An 18,858-nucleotide genomic window follows, 5' to 3' on the forward strand; every position below is an offset into this window, starting at 1 on the left:
TCTGCCACCGCCCCACCTGCTGCCGCCCCTACCACCTGCTGCCCCTACACACCTCCTAGATGACGCCCCTGCCCTAGCCGCTGCCAGCTTTTGTTTGTTGCTTGTTGTTGCCGCTGTTATTGCAGTGTTGATTATTCCCTCGACATTTTAGTCCTCGAACTGATGAGAGAAAGATTGTATCCCTCAATATTTCAGTCATAGAACTGATGAGAGGACGAGTGTCTATCTCACCTTTTTGAGATCTTTCACTTCTATTCTTGTTTCCTTCGAGAAACGATAATATAGAGATTGACTTGAGCCTTTGTGCAAACAAAAGCCAATGCTCTCTCCCTCAGATGATATCACCTCCGCGGCGTGAGGACGTGACTATCTACTACTCTGCCTCTTATGTTTTTCAGATTTGGTATATGTCCGACTAAAATATCATCATCCTGCTCCTGATCTGTTCTTAGTTTATGTTTCAAGAACGTATCTCTACTACTGTCCTGCCTATTTAACTACTATCTGTCTACTATTGTTGCGCAAAAAATGATTACTACTTCGATGTCGGAAATCTCCTCCTCTATTACTCCTTCTGTTGTTGCTGGTGAGACCTCTGTGCCCAAGGTAGTCTTGGGAACTACAATTAAATTGAATGGTACAAACTATCTGCTCTGAGCACAAGCTTTCCGCATCTTTATTGACGCTCAGAGCAAACTCCCACATCTTCTGGCATCTCCACCACCCACCTCTGATCCCACCTACAATTCATGGCTCTCATCTGATTATTGTGTTATGACTTAGCTTCTCAACAGTATGGAAGCACCGATCAGTAGCAGCGTTATGTTTTTAACCACTGCGAAGGAGATGTGAGACAACCTGAAGATTATGTACGGGAATGAGAAGAATGTTTTTCGTGTATTTGAGATTTATGAGTGACTGTTTGCGCTCAAACAAGGAGATACGTCAGTTCCGGAGTTCTTTGGTGAGTTAAAGGGACTGATAGACGAACTAGAGATGCATCAGCCTGCAATAGCTGATGCAGCGACGCTGTTGGGGTATCGTCGTGATCTGACAGTATCCAAGTTTCTTTCTGGAATGTACCCTAATTTATAGTCCCAGGTGAGGGGACAGATATTGGGTGGAGATATCATTCTCTCACTGACTGCTACATTTTCCAGAGTCATGCAGGTCTTTACTGGTGCTACTTCTGATATTATTGTACCGTCTCCACTTATAATGGATCAGTCTGTCATGTTCTCTAGTCGAGACAGAGGCCGTGATCGTGGTCGTGACCGTGGTCATGACTCAAGGGGAGGACGTGGCTCCTTTGGCGGGAGACGTGAATTTGATAAAAGCTCATGTCAGTGCGGTCACTGTGGGAGAACCAATCATATTTCTGAGAAGTGTTGGGAGAAGTTTGGTCGTCTTTAGTGGGCCCATGTAGCTGACACTGAGTCGACTCACTCGTCTATTTCTTCTACTACTAGTGGTCCAGCTGTTACTGCTCCTATTGTTCAGATTTCTCAGGCAGATTATGAGAGGTTACGCCAGCTAGATCTCTCTCAGAACATTCATTCTGCTACTCATGCATCCTCTTCAGGTATGGATGCTCTCATAGCTTCTTCTCACAAACCCTAGGTACTAGATTCTGGAGCCTCATCCTATATGACAGGTATAAAGGATCACTTTATATCTTTACATTTTTCTGATAAGTTTTTCTCTATCCGCATTGCTGATGGTACTTTCTCCAGTTCGCGGTGATGAAGTAGTTCATGCTACTTCCTCTTTAAAACTAACTGATATGTTATATGTTCCCAAATTCCCTGTTAGCCTATTATCCATTAGCAAGTTTACAAAACAAAATAACTGTAAAGTCACATTTTTTCCATCTTATTGTGTTTTTCAGGACCTAGCAACTGGGATGACGAGTGGTTCGGGGCATGAGAGAGGAGTTATGTACTATTTGGACGACAGTGTGCCAGAGGCTGGTCTTGTTGCATCACAAGTTGACTCTAATTTATTGTGGCATTGGTGTCTGAGTCATCATTCACTACAAAAACTTAGATCGGTAGTTTTTATTCAGTCATCTATTTCCTCTTTAGGTTGTGAGTCGTGTGAACTGGGTAAGCACTATCGTGCTACTTTTCAGAGTCGTGTCGATAAACATAGTAACTTTGCTTTTGAGTTGGTTTATTCTAATATCTGGGGTCCTTATCGTGTTCCCTCTGTGCAAGGTTTTCGATTTTTTATTATCTTTGTTGATTTCTCTCGCATAACGTTGCTTTATTTGTTAAAAGAGAGGTCAGAGGTCTCGCACGTTATTGAACTCTTTTATAATGAAATAAAAACTCAGTTCTCTACTTCTGTTCGTATTCTTCGTACTGATAATGCTTTGGAATATATGAAAAGTGACGTTTCAAAATTTTGTGCTCTTAATGGCATTATTCATCAGATTTCTTACTTTCACACTTCACAACAAAATGAAGTTGCTGAGAGAAAGCATAGACATATTCTAGATGTTGCTAGAACACTGATGATACATATGAATATTCCAAAATATTTGTGATCTGATGTTGTTCTCACTGCCAATTATTTGATTAATCGCATGTCTTCCTCTGTCCTTGATGGTTTAATATCATTCAATTGTCTTTAACCTGATAAAAAATAATATTCTGTGATTCCTCGTGTCTTTTGTTCTACATATTTTGTTCAGGATTTAACAGCTGGTTTGGATAAGTTGTCTTCTAGATCCATCAAATGTGTTTTTGTTTTTGTTCAGGATTTAACAGCTGGTTTGGATAAGTTGTCTTCTAGATCCATCAAATGTGTTTTTGTTGGATACTCTCGTACTCAAAAAGTTGTCTTCTAGATCCATCAAATGTGTTTTTGTTGGATACTCTCGTACTCAAAAAGGGTATAGGTGTTATTATCCGTCCACCAGGAAATATTTTGTATTTGCTGATGTTATCTTTTTTGAGTCTGTCCCATATTTTTCCTCTGGTTCCACTACTATTGGTTGTCCACAGGTACTACTACCTTCTTTTGCTCCTACTACTATTCCATTACCTGCTTCTGTAGCTCCTGCACTGAAACCTCTACTGACATACTCTCGTCACCCAAAAGTACATGCTCCTGACTCTGCTCTTGCTGAACCTTCATCTCCAGCTGCTGGTCCATCTTATGTTGAGACTTCTATTTCTTCTGACTTGAATATTCCTATTGCTCTTCGAAAAGGTAAACAGTCTTGCTCGAAATATCATCTCTCTCTTTTTGTTTCTTATGACCATCTCAACCCGTCCTTTCGTCAGTTTGCCTTGTCCTTATCCACTGTATCTATACCCAGGTCACATGAGGAAGCTATGTTAGTACCAACTTGGAAACATGCTATGGATGACGAAATGAGTGCACTGCTTTCTAGAGGAACTTGGGATTTGGTCTCTCTTCCTACTAGAGCGACTGTGGTTGGTTGCAGATGGGTGTATACCTTGAAATATCGTCCCGATGGGTCTGTTGATCGATATAAAGCTCGTCTAGTTGCTAAAGGTTATACCTAGACATATGACGTCGACTATTTTGAAACCTTTTCTCCCGTTGCTCGTCTCAACTCTATCAAAATTTTATTCTCTCTGGCTGTTAATATAGATTGGGCGATGCACCAACTAGATATGAAGAATATTTTTCTTTATGGTGATTTGGACGAGGAGGTCTATATGGAGCAACCTCCTAGGTATGTTGCTGAGGGGGAGAATATTATCTGCAGGCTGAGGAAGGCCATCTATGGGTTAAAGCAGAGTCCTCGGGCTTGGTTTGATAAGTTTAGCAATGTTATTTCTAGTGTTGGTTTCCAACGGTGTCAGTCTGATCACTCTGTCTTTTTTCGACGCACAACAATTGGTTTGATTATTTTAGCCGTATATGTTGATGATATTCTGCTGATTGGGAGTGACTCTTGTTGGGAATTTAACGCTGAAACCCCTAATGCAACAGAAACGCAGTATAGAAAAAATACACCAAGATTTAACGAGGTTCGGCAACTGCCTACGTCCTCGGGAGCCACACAGATAATTTCTTATTAATCAAACAAGAAATTACAATTTAGGAGCGGATCTTAAAACTGAGATTTCTCAAATAAACACTGTAGCTACAGTGTTAATAATCAAAGGGTATGAACCCTTTCAATTCTCACTTGAGAATAAATACCCCATAATTAAAACCCCTCTTTAAATCTCTATTTCTCTCTCTTCTTTAATCCCCTTAACCACTGTTGAGTGTTGGGATTTAAACACAAAATCGCAGCTGCGATTTGGGGGGGTTTTCCGCCGCCGCCTGGGAAGAAAAACGGAGAGAGGAGGAAGGCTCGGCCGCAAAAACCCTAGGCTGGAGAGGGGGGGTCTTATATGGAGAGAGGATGGGCTGGCGACAGCCTGTCGCCAGCGACAACGCAGAGCTCGAGCCGCCAAAACGCCAAGGTCAGGTCAGCGTTCGCCTGGGGGTTCTCCGTCGACTTCGCCTGCGTCTGGTCGTCGACAACATCGCCTGGGCTTCGAGCTTCGTCGGAGCTCGTCGGAGCTCCTCCGCCGTCGGAGGTTTGAATCCACCCCCAATTCTAACAATCTCCCACTTGGAGACCAAACCGACGTCAACAGGCTATCTCATCAAGCTCCTCTCCTGTGTGGCTCCGCCCTCATCATCTATGCATGAAGGCCAACTAAAGTTGCGCACAACTCTCCGCCCTCATCATCTATGCATGAAGGCCAACTGAAGTTGCGCACAACTCCAGTTTCTGAACTGTCACCGTCTTTGTTAACATATCTGCTGGATTCTTACTTCCTGGAATCTTTTCCAGTTTCAACACGTCATCTTCCAACAGGGATCTGATGAAGTGGTACCGAAACGCAATATGCTTCGTTCTGGAATGAAATGCTGAATTCTTCGCCAAGTGTATCGCACTCTGGCTATCACTGTGCAAAACATTCTTCTCCTGTTTGAATCCCAGCTCTGTCAACAAACCTTGAAGCCATATCATCTCTTTACTGGCTTCAGTCACTGCAACATACTCAGCTTCTGTAGTGGATAGGGTAACGATCTTCTGTACCTGTGACATCCAACTAACAGCTGTAGTTCCAACGGTGAATACATAGCCGGTGGTGCTTCTTCGGTGATCAACTTCGCCGCCGAAGTCTGCATCTACGTACCCTTGCACTTCTACCTCTCCCTTACCAAAGTGCAAACACTTCTGTGTGGTGCCTCGTAGATATCTCAGAATCCACTTGACCGCTTCCCAATGAGCTTTTCCTGGATTCGACATAAACCGGCTGACCACTCCCATTGCATGGCCAATATCTGGTCTCGTACAGACCATAGCGTACATCAAGCTTCCGATAGCTGAGGCGTAAGGTACCTGAGCCATACTCTCTTTCTCTTCTTCTGACTGAGGAGACTGATCCTTCGATAGACGAAAATGGATGGCCAAGGGTGTGCTCACAGGCTTGGCGTTGCCCATGTTAAATCTCTGCAAAACACGGTTGATGTACTCCGTCTGAGATAACTGCAAGAGACCTCTCTTCTTATCTCTCGTGATTTGCATTCCAAGGATCTTCTTCGCTGGACCCAAGTCCTTCATGTCAAACTCCTTTGACAGCTGCTGCTTCAAGCTTCTGATATCCTCCATATCTGCTCCTGCAACCAACATATCATCAACATACAGCAGTAGGATGATATAGCTGGACTGATATCTTTTGAAGTAGCAACAGTGGTCGGCGTTGCACTTCTGGAAACCTTCCTTGTGCATGAAGCCGTCAAACTTCTTGTACCACTGTCTTGGGGCTTGTTTCAGGCCATACAAGCTCTTCTTGAGTCTGCACACCAGGTTCTTTTTCTTCTTTTCTTCTGAGAAACCTTCTGGCTGGTGCATGTATATCTCCTCTTCTAGATCTCCGTGAAGAAACGCCGTCTTCACGTCTAACTGCTCGAGATGAAGATCTTCAATTGCTACAATACTCATCACGGTCCTGATAGTATTTAGCTTCACCACGGGAGCGAAAATATCGGTGTAGTCAATTCCTTCCTTCTGCTGGAAACCTTTGACAACTAGCCGGGCCTTATATCTTCTGGAACCATCTTGCTCCTCTTTCACCCGGTACACCCATTTGTTGTGGAGTGCCTTCTTACCCGTGGGCAACTCAGCTAGTTCCCACGTCTGGTTTGATATGAGAGACTTCATCTCATCTTTCATGGCAAGCTCCCACTTGCTCGCATCTCCACACTGACAAGCTTCATCAAAGCTTTCAGGCTCCCCACCATCTGTCAACAACAGATAGTTCATGTATCTCCTGTTGGGTACAGGAGGACGAGAAGATCTTCTTAATATCGGAGCTGGTGCGTCGGGCTCCTGCGCACCATCTTGTCCAACAGGCTCTTCTTGCTGAGGACCCTCTGCATTGGGTTCTTCCGAGAGGTTACTCGGGACATCATCTGCATCTACAAATATTGACTCGCTCTCTGAGTCATCTGTCTTGTGCATGTCCTTGTACATCACCTTCTCGTTGAATATCACATCTCTGCTCCTGATCACTTTCTTGTTTTCGTTGTCCCAAATGCGGTAGCCGAACTCATCTTCACCATAGCCGATGAAAGTGCATTTCTTTGACTTAGGATCAAGCTTATTCCTGCCTTGATCACTAATATGCACGTAAGCTACACAACCGAAAACTTTAAGATGTGAGAGTTTTACCTCCTTTCCGTACCATACCTCCTCTGGTATTCTGTGCTCCAATGGAACCGATGGACCTCGGTTGATCAAGTAAGCTGCTGTGTTGACCGCTTCTGCCCAGAACTGCTTCGGTAGGCCTGACTGTACCCGAATGCTTCTGGCTCTCTCTGTCAATGTTCGGTTCATCCGCTCAGCTACACCATTTTGCTGAGGCGTGCCGGGCACGGTTCTCTCCATTCTGATCCCGTGCTCATAGCAGAACTTCTTGAATCCGGTGTCTTCATACTCACCGCTATTGTCGGTCCTGAGCTTCTTTATTCTCAGACCGGTCTCATTCTCGACCATAGCTTTCCATCTCCTGAAAGCCTCAAATACTTCTGACTTATGCTTCAGAAAGTAGACCCACACTTTTCGAGAGTGATCGTCGATGAAAGTCACGAAGTAGTGTTTTCCACCAATGGACGCGGTGGTTGTTGGTCCCCAAACATCTGAGTGAACGAGCTCTAGCTTCTGCTTCCTGGGGGTTCTGCCACTTGTCTGAAAGCTGACTCTCTTCTGCTTTCCAAGTATACATTCTTCACACATATCCATCTCCACTGACTGCAGTCCTGGGAGTTTTTCCTTTGTATGCATGATTTTCATCCCCTTTTCACTCATATGACCGAGTCTCTTGTGCCACAGCTTTGAAGTCTCATTGCCTGCTGCAACTGAGATCAAACAACGTGCACCTGCTGTCATATATAGGGTACCAGTCTTTCTGCCTCGGGCAATTGTCATTGCGCCCTTTGAGATCTTCCAATCATCTCCATGGAAGGTCGTGGTATATCCTTCGCCAGCCAACTGGCCTACGGATATTAAATTCTTTCTCAGGTCGGGAATATGCCTGACATCCTTCAGCTCCCATACTGACCCGTTCAACTTAATTTTCACCACGCCTTTGCCCACAATAGCACATGGTTGATCATCACCAAGATATACGTATCCAAGATTTCCGGGGGTATACTTCTCGAAGAATTCTTTCTGAGAGGTAGCATGGAACGACGCTCCTGAATCTAACACCCAAGATTCCTCCTTGCTCTCCAAAGAGCATATCAATGCGTCGTCTCCTCCTGAAGTGGAGGTGACATTCACCTCTGCCTTCGCCTCCTTCTCCTTCTGTGCACTCTTGCACTGATTCTTGTAATGCCCGGTCTTTCCACAATTCCAACACTCGATAGCCTTCGAGCTGTTGCTTGGATTCCTTGATTTGGACCTCCTGTCCTTTGATCTACCTCTGAAGTTTGATTTTCCTCGTCCGTTTCCTCTGGTTGAATTTCTACCTCTTGACTCTGTATGCAATACTGAAGAGGTTGTAGCTTCACCAGTCTCTCGCCGTCGGATCTCCTCACTGAGAACCAAATCACGAACGTCGTCGAACTTCAACTTACTGTTTCCCGACGAGCTACTCACAGCTGTGACTGTAGCGTTCCAACTCTCTGGTAGGGAAGACAACAATATCAACGCCCGAACTTCTTCATCAAACTCAATCTCAACTGAACTCAATTGGGTTGTAACCGTATTAAGTTCATTGAGGTGTTGTGCTACTGACGCGCCTTCCGCCATTTTCAGATTGAATAACCGCCGCATCAAATGAACTTTGTTCGCGGCTGATGGCTTCTCATACATGTTTGAGAGTGCTGCCATAAGACCTGCCGTGGTCTTCTCCTTCGCTATGTTGAACGCAACATTGCGAGTCAACGTCAATCTGATAACTCCGAGGGCTTGTCTATCTAGAAGGTTCCACTCTTCTTCCTTCATAGAATCTGGCTTCTTCCCCGATAGTGGTTGATACAGATTTTTCTGATACAGATAATCCTCTATCTGCATTTTCCAGAATCCGAAATCTGTTCCATCAAATTTCTCAAGTCTCATTTTTGCCTCATCTGTGGCCATGGCTCTCACTTGAATCTGACTTGTTCTAGATCGTTTCACTCTCTGATACCAGTTGTTGGGAATTTAACGCTGAAACCCCTAATGCAACAGAAACGCAGTATAGAAAAAATACACCAAGATTTAACGAGGTTCGGCAATTACCTACGTCCTCGGGAGCCACATAGATAATTTCTTATTAATCAAACAAGAAATTACAATTTAGGAGCGGATCTCAAAACTGAGATTTCTCAAATAAACACTGTAGCTACAGTGTTAATAATCAAAGGGTATGAACCCTTTCAATTCTCACTTGAGAATAAATACCCCACAATTAAAACCCCTCTTTAAATCTCTATTTCTCTCTCTTCTTTAATCCCCTCAACCACTGTTGAGTGTTGGGATTTAAACACAAAATCGCAGCTGCGATTTGGGGGGGGTTTTCGCCGCCGCCTGGGAAGAAAAACGGAGAGAGGAGGAAGGCTCGGCCGCAAAAACCCTAGGCTGGAGAGGGGGGGGGGGAGGATGGGCTGGCGACAGCCTGTCGCCAGCGACCGCTTCGACGCCAACTTCGAGGCGAACGCAGAGTTGCTTCGACGCCAGCTTCGCACGAATGCAGAGGTCGCTCAAAAAACGCCGAGGTCGACGAACGCAGAGTTGAGGGGGGTTCGAACGCAGAGCTCGAGCTTCGAGCTTCGTTCTGTCGCCTGCGTCTGGTCGTTGACAACATCGCCTGGGCTTCGAGCTTCGTCGAAGCTCGTCGGAGCTCCTCCCCCGTCGGAGGTTTGAATCCACCCCCAATTCTAACAACTCTGTTGCCTTAACTGAGACTAAGGAGTATCTAAACCGTCATTTTGTCACTAAGGACATGGGAAAACGAAAGTATTTTCTTGGGATTGAAGTTACATATCAAAAACATGACCTGTTGTTGTCCCAAAGAAAATATGTGCTAGATTTACTAGAAGAAGCATGTCTCTTGGAATGCAAACTTGCAAGCATTCCAATGGAGGCAAATGTTGATTTGTGGCGTGATGATACCTCTCTACTAGATGATGCTGGACGATATAGGAGACTGATTGGGAAGCTAATATATTTGGCAGTTACCAGACCTGATATTACCTTTGCAATAGGTGTACTGAGCAGGTTTATGCACAAACCTAGAGAGGTTCATTGGACAGTAGCTCTGAAGATTTTGGCATATGTCAAGAGTTGTCCTGGCAATGGATTGCTATATAAGAAGCATGGACATACTCACATTTCGTTTTTCTCTGATGCTGGCTACGCAGGAGACATGGGAGACCGAAAGTCGACCTCAAGATTCTGTACTTTTGTTGGAGGTAATCTTATGACTTGGAGAAGCAAGAAATAAGATGTAGTATCACGATCTAGTGCAGAGGCTGAATATAGAGCAATAACTCACACTGCTTGTGAGATGGTGTGGCTACGAAAGTTTATGACAGAGCTTGGTTTTGTTCAGCCTGGACCCATGCCAATGCATTGTGACAACCAGTCTGTCATTTATATTACATAGAATCCTGTGTTTCATGAGAGGACAAAACATATTGAAGTTAACTGTAATTTTGTCAGAGATGCTTGGGAGAAGAAGATAGTATCTCTCATATTCACTCCATCCTCACAGCAACTTGCTGATATTCTTACGAATGCTACTTCTTCAAAAGTGTTCTATACTATATGTGACAAGCTGGGCATGGTAAATATCTATGCTCCAGCTTGAGTGGGAGTGTTAAATTAAGTATTGGGTATTGGGTTAATGGGCTGTTACCTGTTAACATTAACCCTATTTGTATGACTATATATCTCTCTCTTATTATCTCAATAAATAAGTATTCTAGGGTTTACTCTCTATTTTTCTCTTTCTACAATACCATTCCAACTTCTACATTGCATCATTTGGAACTACGGGTAGGCTGCTTTCCCTAGCACAAGAACATTTAGTAGTTGTTACCTTATATAAACTTTTTGAATGCTAGAAAACCTAGGAAAGAAAAGGGACCATTCATACTTTTTTTGCTGATGTAGTAGGTTCAGTCTAAGCACACCCAACTGGGATGTAATTTTACGTTGTTCCATCAACTCTACAAGCTTGTACTGAACCTACTATCTTCTCCTTATGATCATCATAATTCAGAAATCAACCTCATTTAGATCATCATTAACTGTGCAAGCTTGCTCTGTAGCTACTACCTTCCCCATTATAATTCCCTACTTATTTATAACAACATAATGCAACTATGCCCTCCGTAGAGGAACTTGGACAACATTGTTGCTGGCAATTTCTTTGTTCATTTGAGACAACAGCTTCAAAAAATATAAAATAAACAATTGTTTGTTGTCAAACATATCTGTTTTTGCTTATCACTTGGTATATTCTTCGCACAGGTATCCTAATCCCTCTGCATTCACATATGAGAAACGCTTTTTTTGTCCTTTTGAGGATGCTCTTCAGCCTCCACCCTGGTATAAACCTGAACATATTTCACTGCACAAGCCGGAGCCTCCTCATGGGTGCTCAGAGCTAGATCAGTATGACGGACCTCAGTGTTTTACTATTCCTGGCAACCATGGTTGGTTCTTGCTCTTACCTTGTCTTATTAACTGATGAAAATAGGATGGTGCCATTTTCACTTTGCTGCATGTTTTTGTTCTGAAATTAATTTCTAGGTTGAATATCGGTCACTGAAGAGTCAGATTCTTTGACGAGGTCACTCTAAGTTGGTTTTAATTTTGCAGACTGGTTTGACGGGCTTCATACATTTATGAGATACATATGCCATAAGAGCTGGCTAGGTGGTTGGTTTATGCCTCAGAAAAAAAGTTACTTTGCACTGCAACTCCCAAAAGGGTGGTGGCTATTTGGGCTGGATCTTGCTCTTCATGGTGACATTGATGTATACCAATTCAAGTTTTTTGCTGAACTATGCCAAAATAAGGTGTGTTTGCTTATACCAATGTTGCAGGTGGTGTGTATATAGCTCTGTATTATTTTGATTCATGTGTCACCAACTAACCATTAACATTAGGGATCATTACTGTCTACTAGCATTCAAACGATAAGAGATATTTGCCTTGTCCTTTAACCATGGTTTGTTTTGATTATCTAAGCTACTCCATATTTGAAACATTATTTTTTGGTGATTTGTAGTTAGAGTCAAGCTTTTTTATAATTTCTCAGATAAGCTATATGTTTCTGAGGCACAACTTATCTAAGCTAGGAGAACCTTGCAATAATGTTATAATGATATGGTGTTGAGTGTCTGTTGCGCATGATACCGGAACCTTCAAAGAGCCCAATACAACAATACACTTGTATCATCTGTTCGGCCATTCAAATGCCTATGAGTACACGTATACTAAAATATTCTTCATAACCTGGACCTGCTCCTATGAGGTGCCCCTCTTTGTTTACATCATTAACCACTAGACTCCTTTGGGATGCCATGCATATAGCGGTAAGAAATTCCCTCCAGCTTTCAATTGAAACTTGATAGTACATTGAATCATAAAAACTTAACTATTGTGCAGATTGGAGAAAATGACACTGTAATTGTTATGACCCATGAACCAAATTGGATTCTGGATTGGTACTGGAACGAGACTACAGGGAAAAATGTCTCTCATTTAATATGTGACTATCTTAAAGGAAGATGTAAGCTGCGAATGGCTGGTGATTTGCACCATTATATGCGTCATTCTGCTGTTCCATCAGACAAGCCTATTTATGTGCAACATTTACTTGTCAACGGGTGTGGGGGAGCCTTTTTACACCCTACACATGTGTTTAAAAATTTTAACAAATTCCAAGGTTCTTCATATGAGAGCAAGGCTACTTATCCATCTTACGAGGATTCTAGCAGGGTAAGTTGGTACCATTTTCCCCTCTATTTTGATATGGTCTCTATTTTAACAGTCACTTTGATTTTTGAACTGCTGGCTCAATATTAAGTTTTGCAGTATGTGATTTTTTTCAACAAACGTGTTGCAGATTGCATTGGGAAACATCTTAAAGTTTCGCAAGAAGAACTGGCAGTTTGATATTATTGGTGGCATTATCTACTTTGTATTAGTTTTTTCTATGTTCCCGCAGGTAATAATATTATATAACGTATTCAGCTTTGGTGCAAGCTATTAGGCAGGTGGATTTGCATTATAATGCATTTTTTTCTGATGATATGATGAATCTTTCCATGTAAACCATGCCAAAAATATCATCGTTATTCTAAGTATATTTCACTGAATGTGGAGTTCTATTTTTGGCCTCTCATGTTGCATGCCTACACATGCCCTGATTTTTGTGCTAGCATCATCCCATATATAATATTTAGTTTAGCTAGTGATGAACTACGTTACCCGGGTACTTCTAACCTGAAGCCATACCCGTACCCTAAGTTGCATGGAAACGGGCACGGGTACTGGTATGGGTGCGGGTACGGGACACGGCAAAACTGTAAAATGTAGGGTACGTGGACACAACTACATATATATATTGAATTATTATTGTACATAAGATAATTTTTTTCCCCTTCATGTGTCATTAGAATTAAAATTCCGATTACATTTTTGAGTTTCTTTTATCATATTGATGATCGTGAATTGTAAACTACTCATTTTTTTACTAGATATTTAAACGACCCATTAACTATATAGTTTTAAACTTGTGTATGGACTGAAACGAATCCGACCCGTATCTCATTAGTTTCAAAAGACGGATGTGAAGTGTAAGTTCTACGTCCAGGAAGTCTTTGACAAGTGTTTTAAATTAACCCATATATCGTATAATTGAGTACATGTTGTAATAAATGTATGCATATATTCAAGAAGTGTCCATAAAGTTTGGGTACGGGAAAGTGTCGGGTACGTGTCCGGTAATGTATGCATATATTCAAGAAGTGTCCATAAAGTTTGGGTACGGGAAAGTGTCGGGTACGTGTCCGGTATGGGTACGGCTTCATTATAGAAGTACCCAGGTAACATAGCCCGTACCCAACACTTACCTGTACCCAAACTTCATGGACACTCCTTGAGTAGATGCATACATTTATTCGGACATGTACTTAATTATTTGATATATGTTTTAATATAAGATACTTATCATGTGCTTCTTGGATGTATATCCTACACTTCATGTCCATTTCTTGAAACTTGTTAGACGTGGGTCGGGTTTGTTTCAGCCCATATGCAAGTTAAAAACTATGATTTAAAAGGATGGTCTGAATGTCTAGTTAAGAAATGGGCATTTTTCCAATTTAAAATAATCAACATAGTAAAATAAACTTAAGTATATGAATTGAAACAAAATAATGATCTCATGTAAATTATCAACTTCGATATATATGTAGCCGTGTCCCCGTACAGCGCCTGTACCCGTACCCGTTGCCATGCAACTTAGGCGATGCAGTGCTTATATCACAATTCTTGTGAATTTGCTTCTCAATTTATGTCTTTATACAATAAAAGGGACCAGATGATGGTTAGTGGGTTAGGTAAATGCTAGTTATTTTTATAGTTTCACTTCTACACAAGTCACGTTTAACATGCATATAGAATGATGATAACAAGCAGATGGGCATTATTTAAACCAAACTATTGACATATTAAATTGCCTTAATTCTTAAGATTAAAATTCTTAAGTTCAAGAATTTAATCTCTTTAGGATTGCAACTTAAATGTACTGAAGAGTGGGAACTGTTTCATGAACTAATTGTCTCCATTATAAATGTGATGCCCATGTGATGCATGGTGAATTCTGACGTGGGCATATCCATGCCTAACATTCAATACCTGGATATGTATAAGAATCATATAATCACACAACCTTATGCATGCTTGTCAGTTATCTGAGCCTGTCTTTTATGAAATTATATCCATAATGAAAACTGTATGATACATAAGGATAATGTTCTATTGATATTGACTGGAAGTGTAAAATAGAACAGCATTTCGTTTGAAATTTTGAGTAATTCTAGTTATGCCATACATGTTGAGTTGGAGTTTTAACTTGATGTCATATGTGAAACTTGTTAATTTGGACCTGAATTCCTATCGTGTAACTGAGCCTATAGCCATATTTAGTTTATAAACAGTGAACAACCATGGTTAATGTTTAAACTACAAAGTTCATCATAAAAAGATTATACTGGAAGGAAATTATAAGATTTAATGACGTGGATTGTATAAAGTGATTATAACTGTTTATCATGTATATGTCTTGACGAGCATACCGGACAAGAAATAGCGTCTATAGATGCTCGTGGATTTACATTTGTGGTCTTAAAAACAGTTCGGTTGTGCTATTACTTTAGCTATAAATCAAAGTGATAATAAATGCTGTGAGTTCTTAGTTTAAATAAACACGTGAGAATGTGTCATCTTAAGATTCAAGTTCACATCCTCATTATTTTTCAAGTTACAATCTGGTGACCATGATAAAAGTGCTAATCTGGTTCAATACTTTGTTGAATCGGAAGTGTTTCTTATGTCATCACTGAGTAATTAATATTTTTGTAGCATATGCTTTCTTTTTCCTTATTGAGGACTGGCTGTATCATTTTGCATTTTGCAGTGTAACCTTGTTCATATCTTTCATGAAGTTTCATGGCCAGGCCGCCTCAAGGGTTTCCTTAGCACCATGTGGAGGGCATTTATGTACATGTTGGAACATTCATATGTATCTCTAGTTGGAATGCTAGCATTGATGTTGTCAACAATTTCTTTTGTTCCTTCAAAATTGTCACGGAAGAAGCGAGCTGTAATTGGAGTCATCCATGTATCTGCACACCTAACTGCAGCGCTAGTTCTGCTAATCCTTTTGGAATTGGGTATTGAGATATGTATTCGTAATCAACTGCTCGCTACTTCAGGTCTTTTTTTTCATCTCTTTTCTTCCTAATTTATCTTGAAATTGGACGTCTTCGATGTTTGTATACTCTTGCACTGGGAGTTATGTTCTTCAACGTAAATTCTGGGGAACGTATCAAGTCAACACCGTGATTCTAGTACAGCAAGTTCGATATCCTAGTAACCAATTCAGATGTTTCAGCTATAGTTGTATATCAGTAGATAAGGACTGGTAACCACCTGAATTTGATATGGTGATTCACTGACTTAAACATAAAGCTGGCAGATTCCTACCTAAATTTACATTTAATCTAATAACAGATTGCTATTAATTATGTCCACACTCTAAAGAAAACATCACGCTGATGACTGACCTAGGATTTGATAATGAACCAAGAGAATATCTCTGGTTGTGGCATGCACGCAATCCCATATGCCCTTGATGTGTGCTGAACTTATCTCCTTTGATAGAATGGCTCATGTTATTTCTTGACTGAAAACGAATAACCTAGCACATCAACAATTTGGCAGTCCTTTTGATCTTTTAGTACGTACAGGCTGAGAGAAGTCCACTTGTGCTAGGTTACAGCTTGATTCCAAAAATGAAGCCTGTTCTCTAATGATAGTACAAGTAATAATGACATTAATGTCTAGAGATTATAAGTTTAGCTGAAACATTATAGAAACTCGAATAGGCATAACTGATAAAAAAACAATAATAAGATTCTTTGCAAGAAACTTAAATGTATGTTCTGTAAAGGTGAATCATCATGACATGAGTCAATCTGTATATGATGCATAACTGATTAAAAAAAAGATCAATAATGAGATTCTTTGCAAGAAACTTAAATGTATGTTCTGTAAAGGTGAATCATCATGACATGAGTCAGTCTGTATATGATGCACGTTTATAGTTGCCATATATTTCAATGCTTTCTCAAAATTAAAGATCTGTTACAAAATCATCATTTGTAACTGTAATGTTCAGTCATGGAAATCTTAACTGTGAAGTGCAAATGATTTCAGGTTATCACACTCTCTATGAATGGTATCGGTCCATGGAGAGTGAGCACTTTCCAGATCCATCTGGACTTCGTGCTCGCATGGAACAATGGTCATTTGGACTCTATCCTGCTTGTGTAAAGTATCTAATGTCTTCTTTTGATGTCCCTGAGGTAGGTGCACTTCTCTTCATTCAATGAGCAGTCTCCCTTTTTATATTTCTATTTTTGCATTATATCAACAAAAATAACGTTGATTAATTTATTCCTTTACAGGTCATGGCTGTCACAAGAACTAACATTTGCAAGCAAGGGATGGAATCATTGTCTCGCGGTGATGCCATAATCTATTATGCTTCTGTTTTCCTGTACTTCTGGGTCTTCTCAACTCCTATAGTATCCCTAGTATTTGGAAGTTATCTATACATCTGCATTAACTGGTTCCACGTACATTTTGACGAAGCATTTTCCTCTCTCCGGATTGCTAATTACAAGGCATTTACTCGCTTTCACATCACAGAAACTGGCGACCTTGAAGTCTTTACCCTGGCTGTGGATAAGGTGCTTACTGATATTTGTTGAGCTTCTAAATTTTATTTAGGCAAAGGTTCCACTGATTTTATGTAAGAAATGCACTATTTCAAGAAATGCACAATCTCCTCGTCTTCTTGTATCACCTATTTTCCATGAAACGTAGAACTACGAGATAGTTTTCATCTCTCTGCCTCTTGCTTCCTTTCTGTAGGTTTTACTCACAAATTAATTCCCTTTTTATTTTCCCCGAATAACTAATATTTACTTTTTGTATCACTTTCAACTTATTAACATACTTGTGACGATGTAGGTTCCAAAGGAATGGAAGTTGGATCCAGAATGGGATGCTGAATCAAAGCAGACTCAGGAGATGAGCCATCTCAGCAGATTTCCAAGCAAATGGAAAGCAGCTTCTGGTCCAGATCCCACCACCTCTGTTAGGATTGTAGACCATTTTGTCATTCAACAAACTCCTACAAACTCCAATTTAGGAGCCAGATGTTGATTGGATACTTATTAATTCATTAACATAAACACTCATCTGACCGTAAAGATGTAAATTTCTGGTGTATTCCAAAATACTTTTTTTTCCCCTCAACCTTAAATCTTGTAAAGGCCTGCTGAGGTAGCTTTCATGATAGGAATGTCCTTTCACACTTCATTCATCCTTTGTTGAGTCAACTGTTTCGACTGGTAAGGTGATATCTTTCTCTATATTCACATTGCATTTTTATGTGTTCGTGCATCTCTCTTTTAATTGGCATTACAAGCCTATCTAAAAAACATTAAACATGATATATATATATATATATATATAAGAGAGAGAGAGAGATGTATGCTTGGTATTAAGCACAAGTTTTTGTGCTTAATAGTAAGGTGACATATTCCCCTCCACTCATTAAAATCGGAGCCCACATTCACATGGGTTGGGAATTGAAATGAATGAATGAGAATATGACAAATCATTACCAAGCACAAAATTTGTGCTTGGTACCAAGCATACACATTTTTTCTCATATATATATATATATATATATATATATATATATGAGAAAAAATGTGTATGCTTGGTACCAAGCACAAATTTTGTGCTTGGTAATGATTTGTCATATTCTCATTCATTCATTTCAATTCCCAACCCATGTGAATGTGGGCTCCGATTTTAATGAGTGGAGGGGAATATGTCACCTTACTATTAAGCACAAAAACTTGTGCTTAATACCAAGCATACATCTCTCTCTCTCTCTCTCTCTCTGGATTGCATTTCTTCGTAGGATTATGGCAGGCACAATTTTTNTATGTAAATATCCGTTTATGATCATACTCTTAAAAATCAGCCATTGATTGTTGCAGATTTTCTTCACGTAAGCAAAGCATGACACGGTCAATTGCAATTTACTTGTTTTATCGAGATAGTTAAGGGAAACTTGTTACTTCTAGAAGCATGACACGGTCAATTGCAATTTACTTGTTTTATCGAGATAGTTAAGGGAAACTTGTTACTTCTAGAAACTGAAAAAATTTGGGGTTCTTGTAGCGAGGGATGATATGTCATCTGGTGCATCACTGAGCCTGTACAAGAGATCTATGCTCTGTATGTAGTACGTACTGCATATCAAAAGCTCTGTGCTGCATATAAAAACTACTGAATATGATCAAAAGTGCCAGCCAAGAAAAAGGAAGAAACATGGTGACGTGCCTGATGACGGACAAATTTTCAAAACCAACCTATTTCAGCATTTAATAGGAAAAAAAGACCCGTTTCAGTTTTATTTAGAGAAACCGACCTGGTTTCAGCACTGTCGCTGAAACCAGGTCGGTTTTTCTAAAAAACTTTCCGAAACTACACGGGAGTTCAACTCCCGT

The 18,858-nt window shown here is 40.6% G+C and overlaps 1 protein-coding gene across 2 annotated transcripts in view; it reads left to right on the plus strand.

Moving 5' to 3' along the window:
- The window catches only part of LOC109833393, a 25,383-nt gene extending 7,724 nt beyond the window's left edge, over positions 1 to 17,659 (plus strand). For both annotated transcript variants that reach the window (XM_020401045.1, XM_020401044.1), the window contains 8 exons: positions 11,003 to 11,187; positions 11,354 to 11,553; positions 12,146 to 12,478; positions 12,606 to 12,707; positions 15,183 to 15,480; positions 16,484 to 16,632; positions 16,735 to 17,019; positions 17,303 to 17,659. In XM_020401045.1, the coding sequence (XP_020256634.1) occupies positions 11,003 to 11,187; positions 11,354 to 11,553; positions 12,146 to 12,478; positions 12,606 to 12,707; positions 15,183 to 15,480; positions 16,484 to 16,632; positions 16,735 to 17,019; positions 17,303 to 17,497 (1,747 nt within the window). In that variant the 3' untranslated portion in view covers positions 17,498 to 17,659. The remainder of the gene's footprint in view (positions 1 to 11,002; positions 11,188 to 11,353; positions 11,554 to 12,145; positions 12,479 to 12,605; positions 12,708 to 15,182; positions 15,481 to 16,483; positions 16,633 to 16,734; positions 17,020 to 17,302) is intronic.

Source organism: Asparagus officinalis, chromosome 3 (genome assembly GCF_001876935.1).
Source record: "Asparagus officinalis chromosome 3, Aspof.V1, whole genome shotgun sequence".
In the NCBI taxonomy this organism is placed as follows: domain Eukaryota; kingdom Viridiplantae; phylum Streptophyta; class Magnoliopsida; order Asparagales; family Asparagaceae; genus Asparagus; species Asparagus officinalis.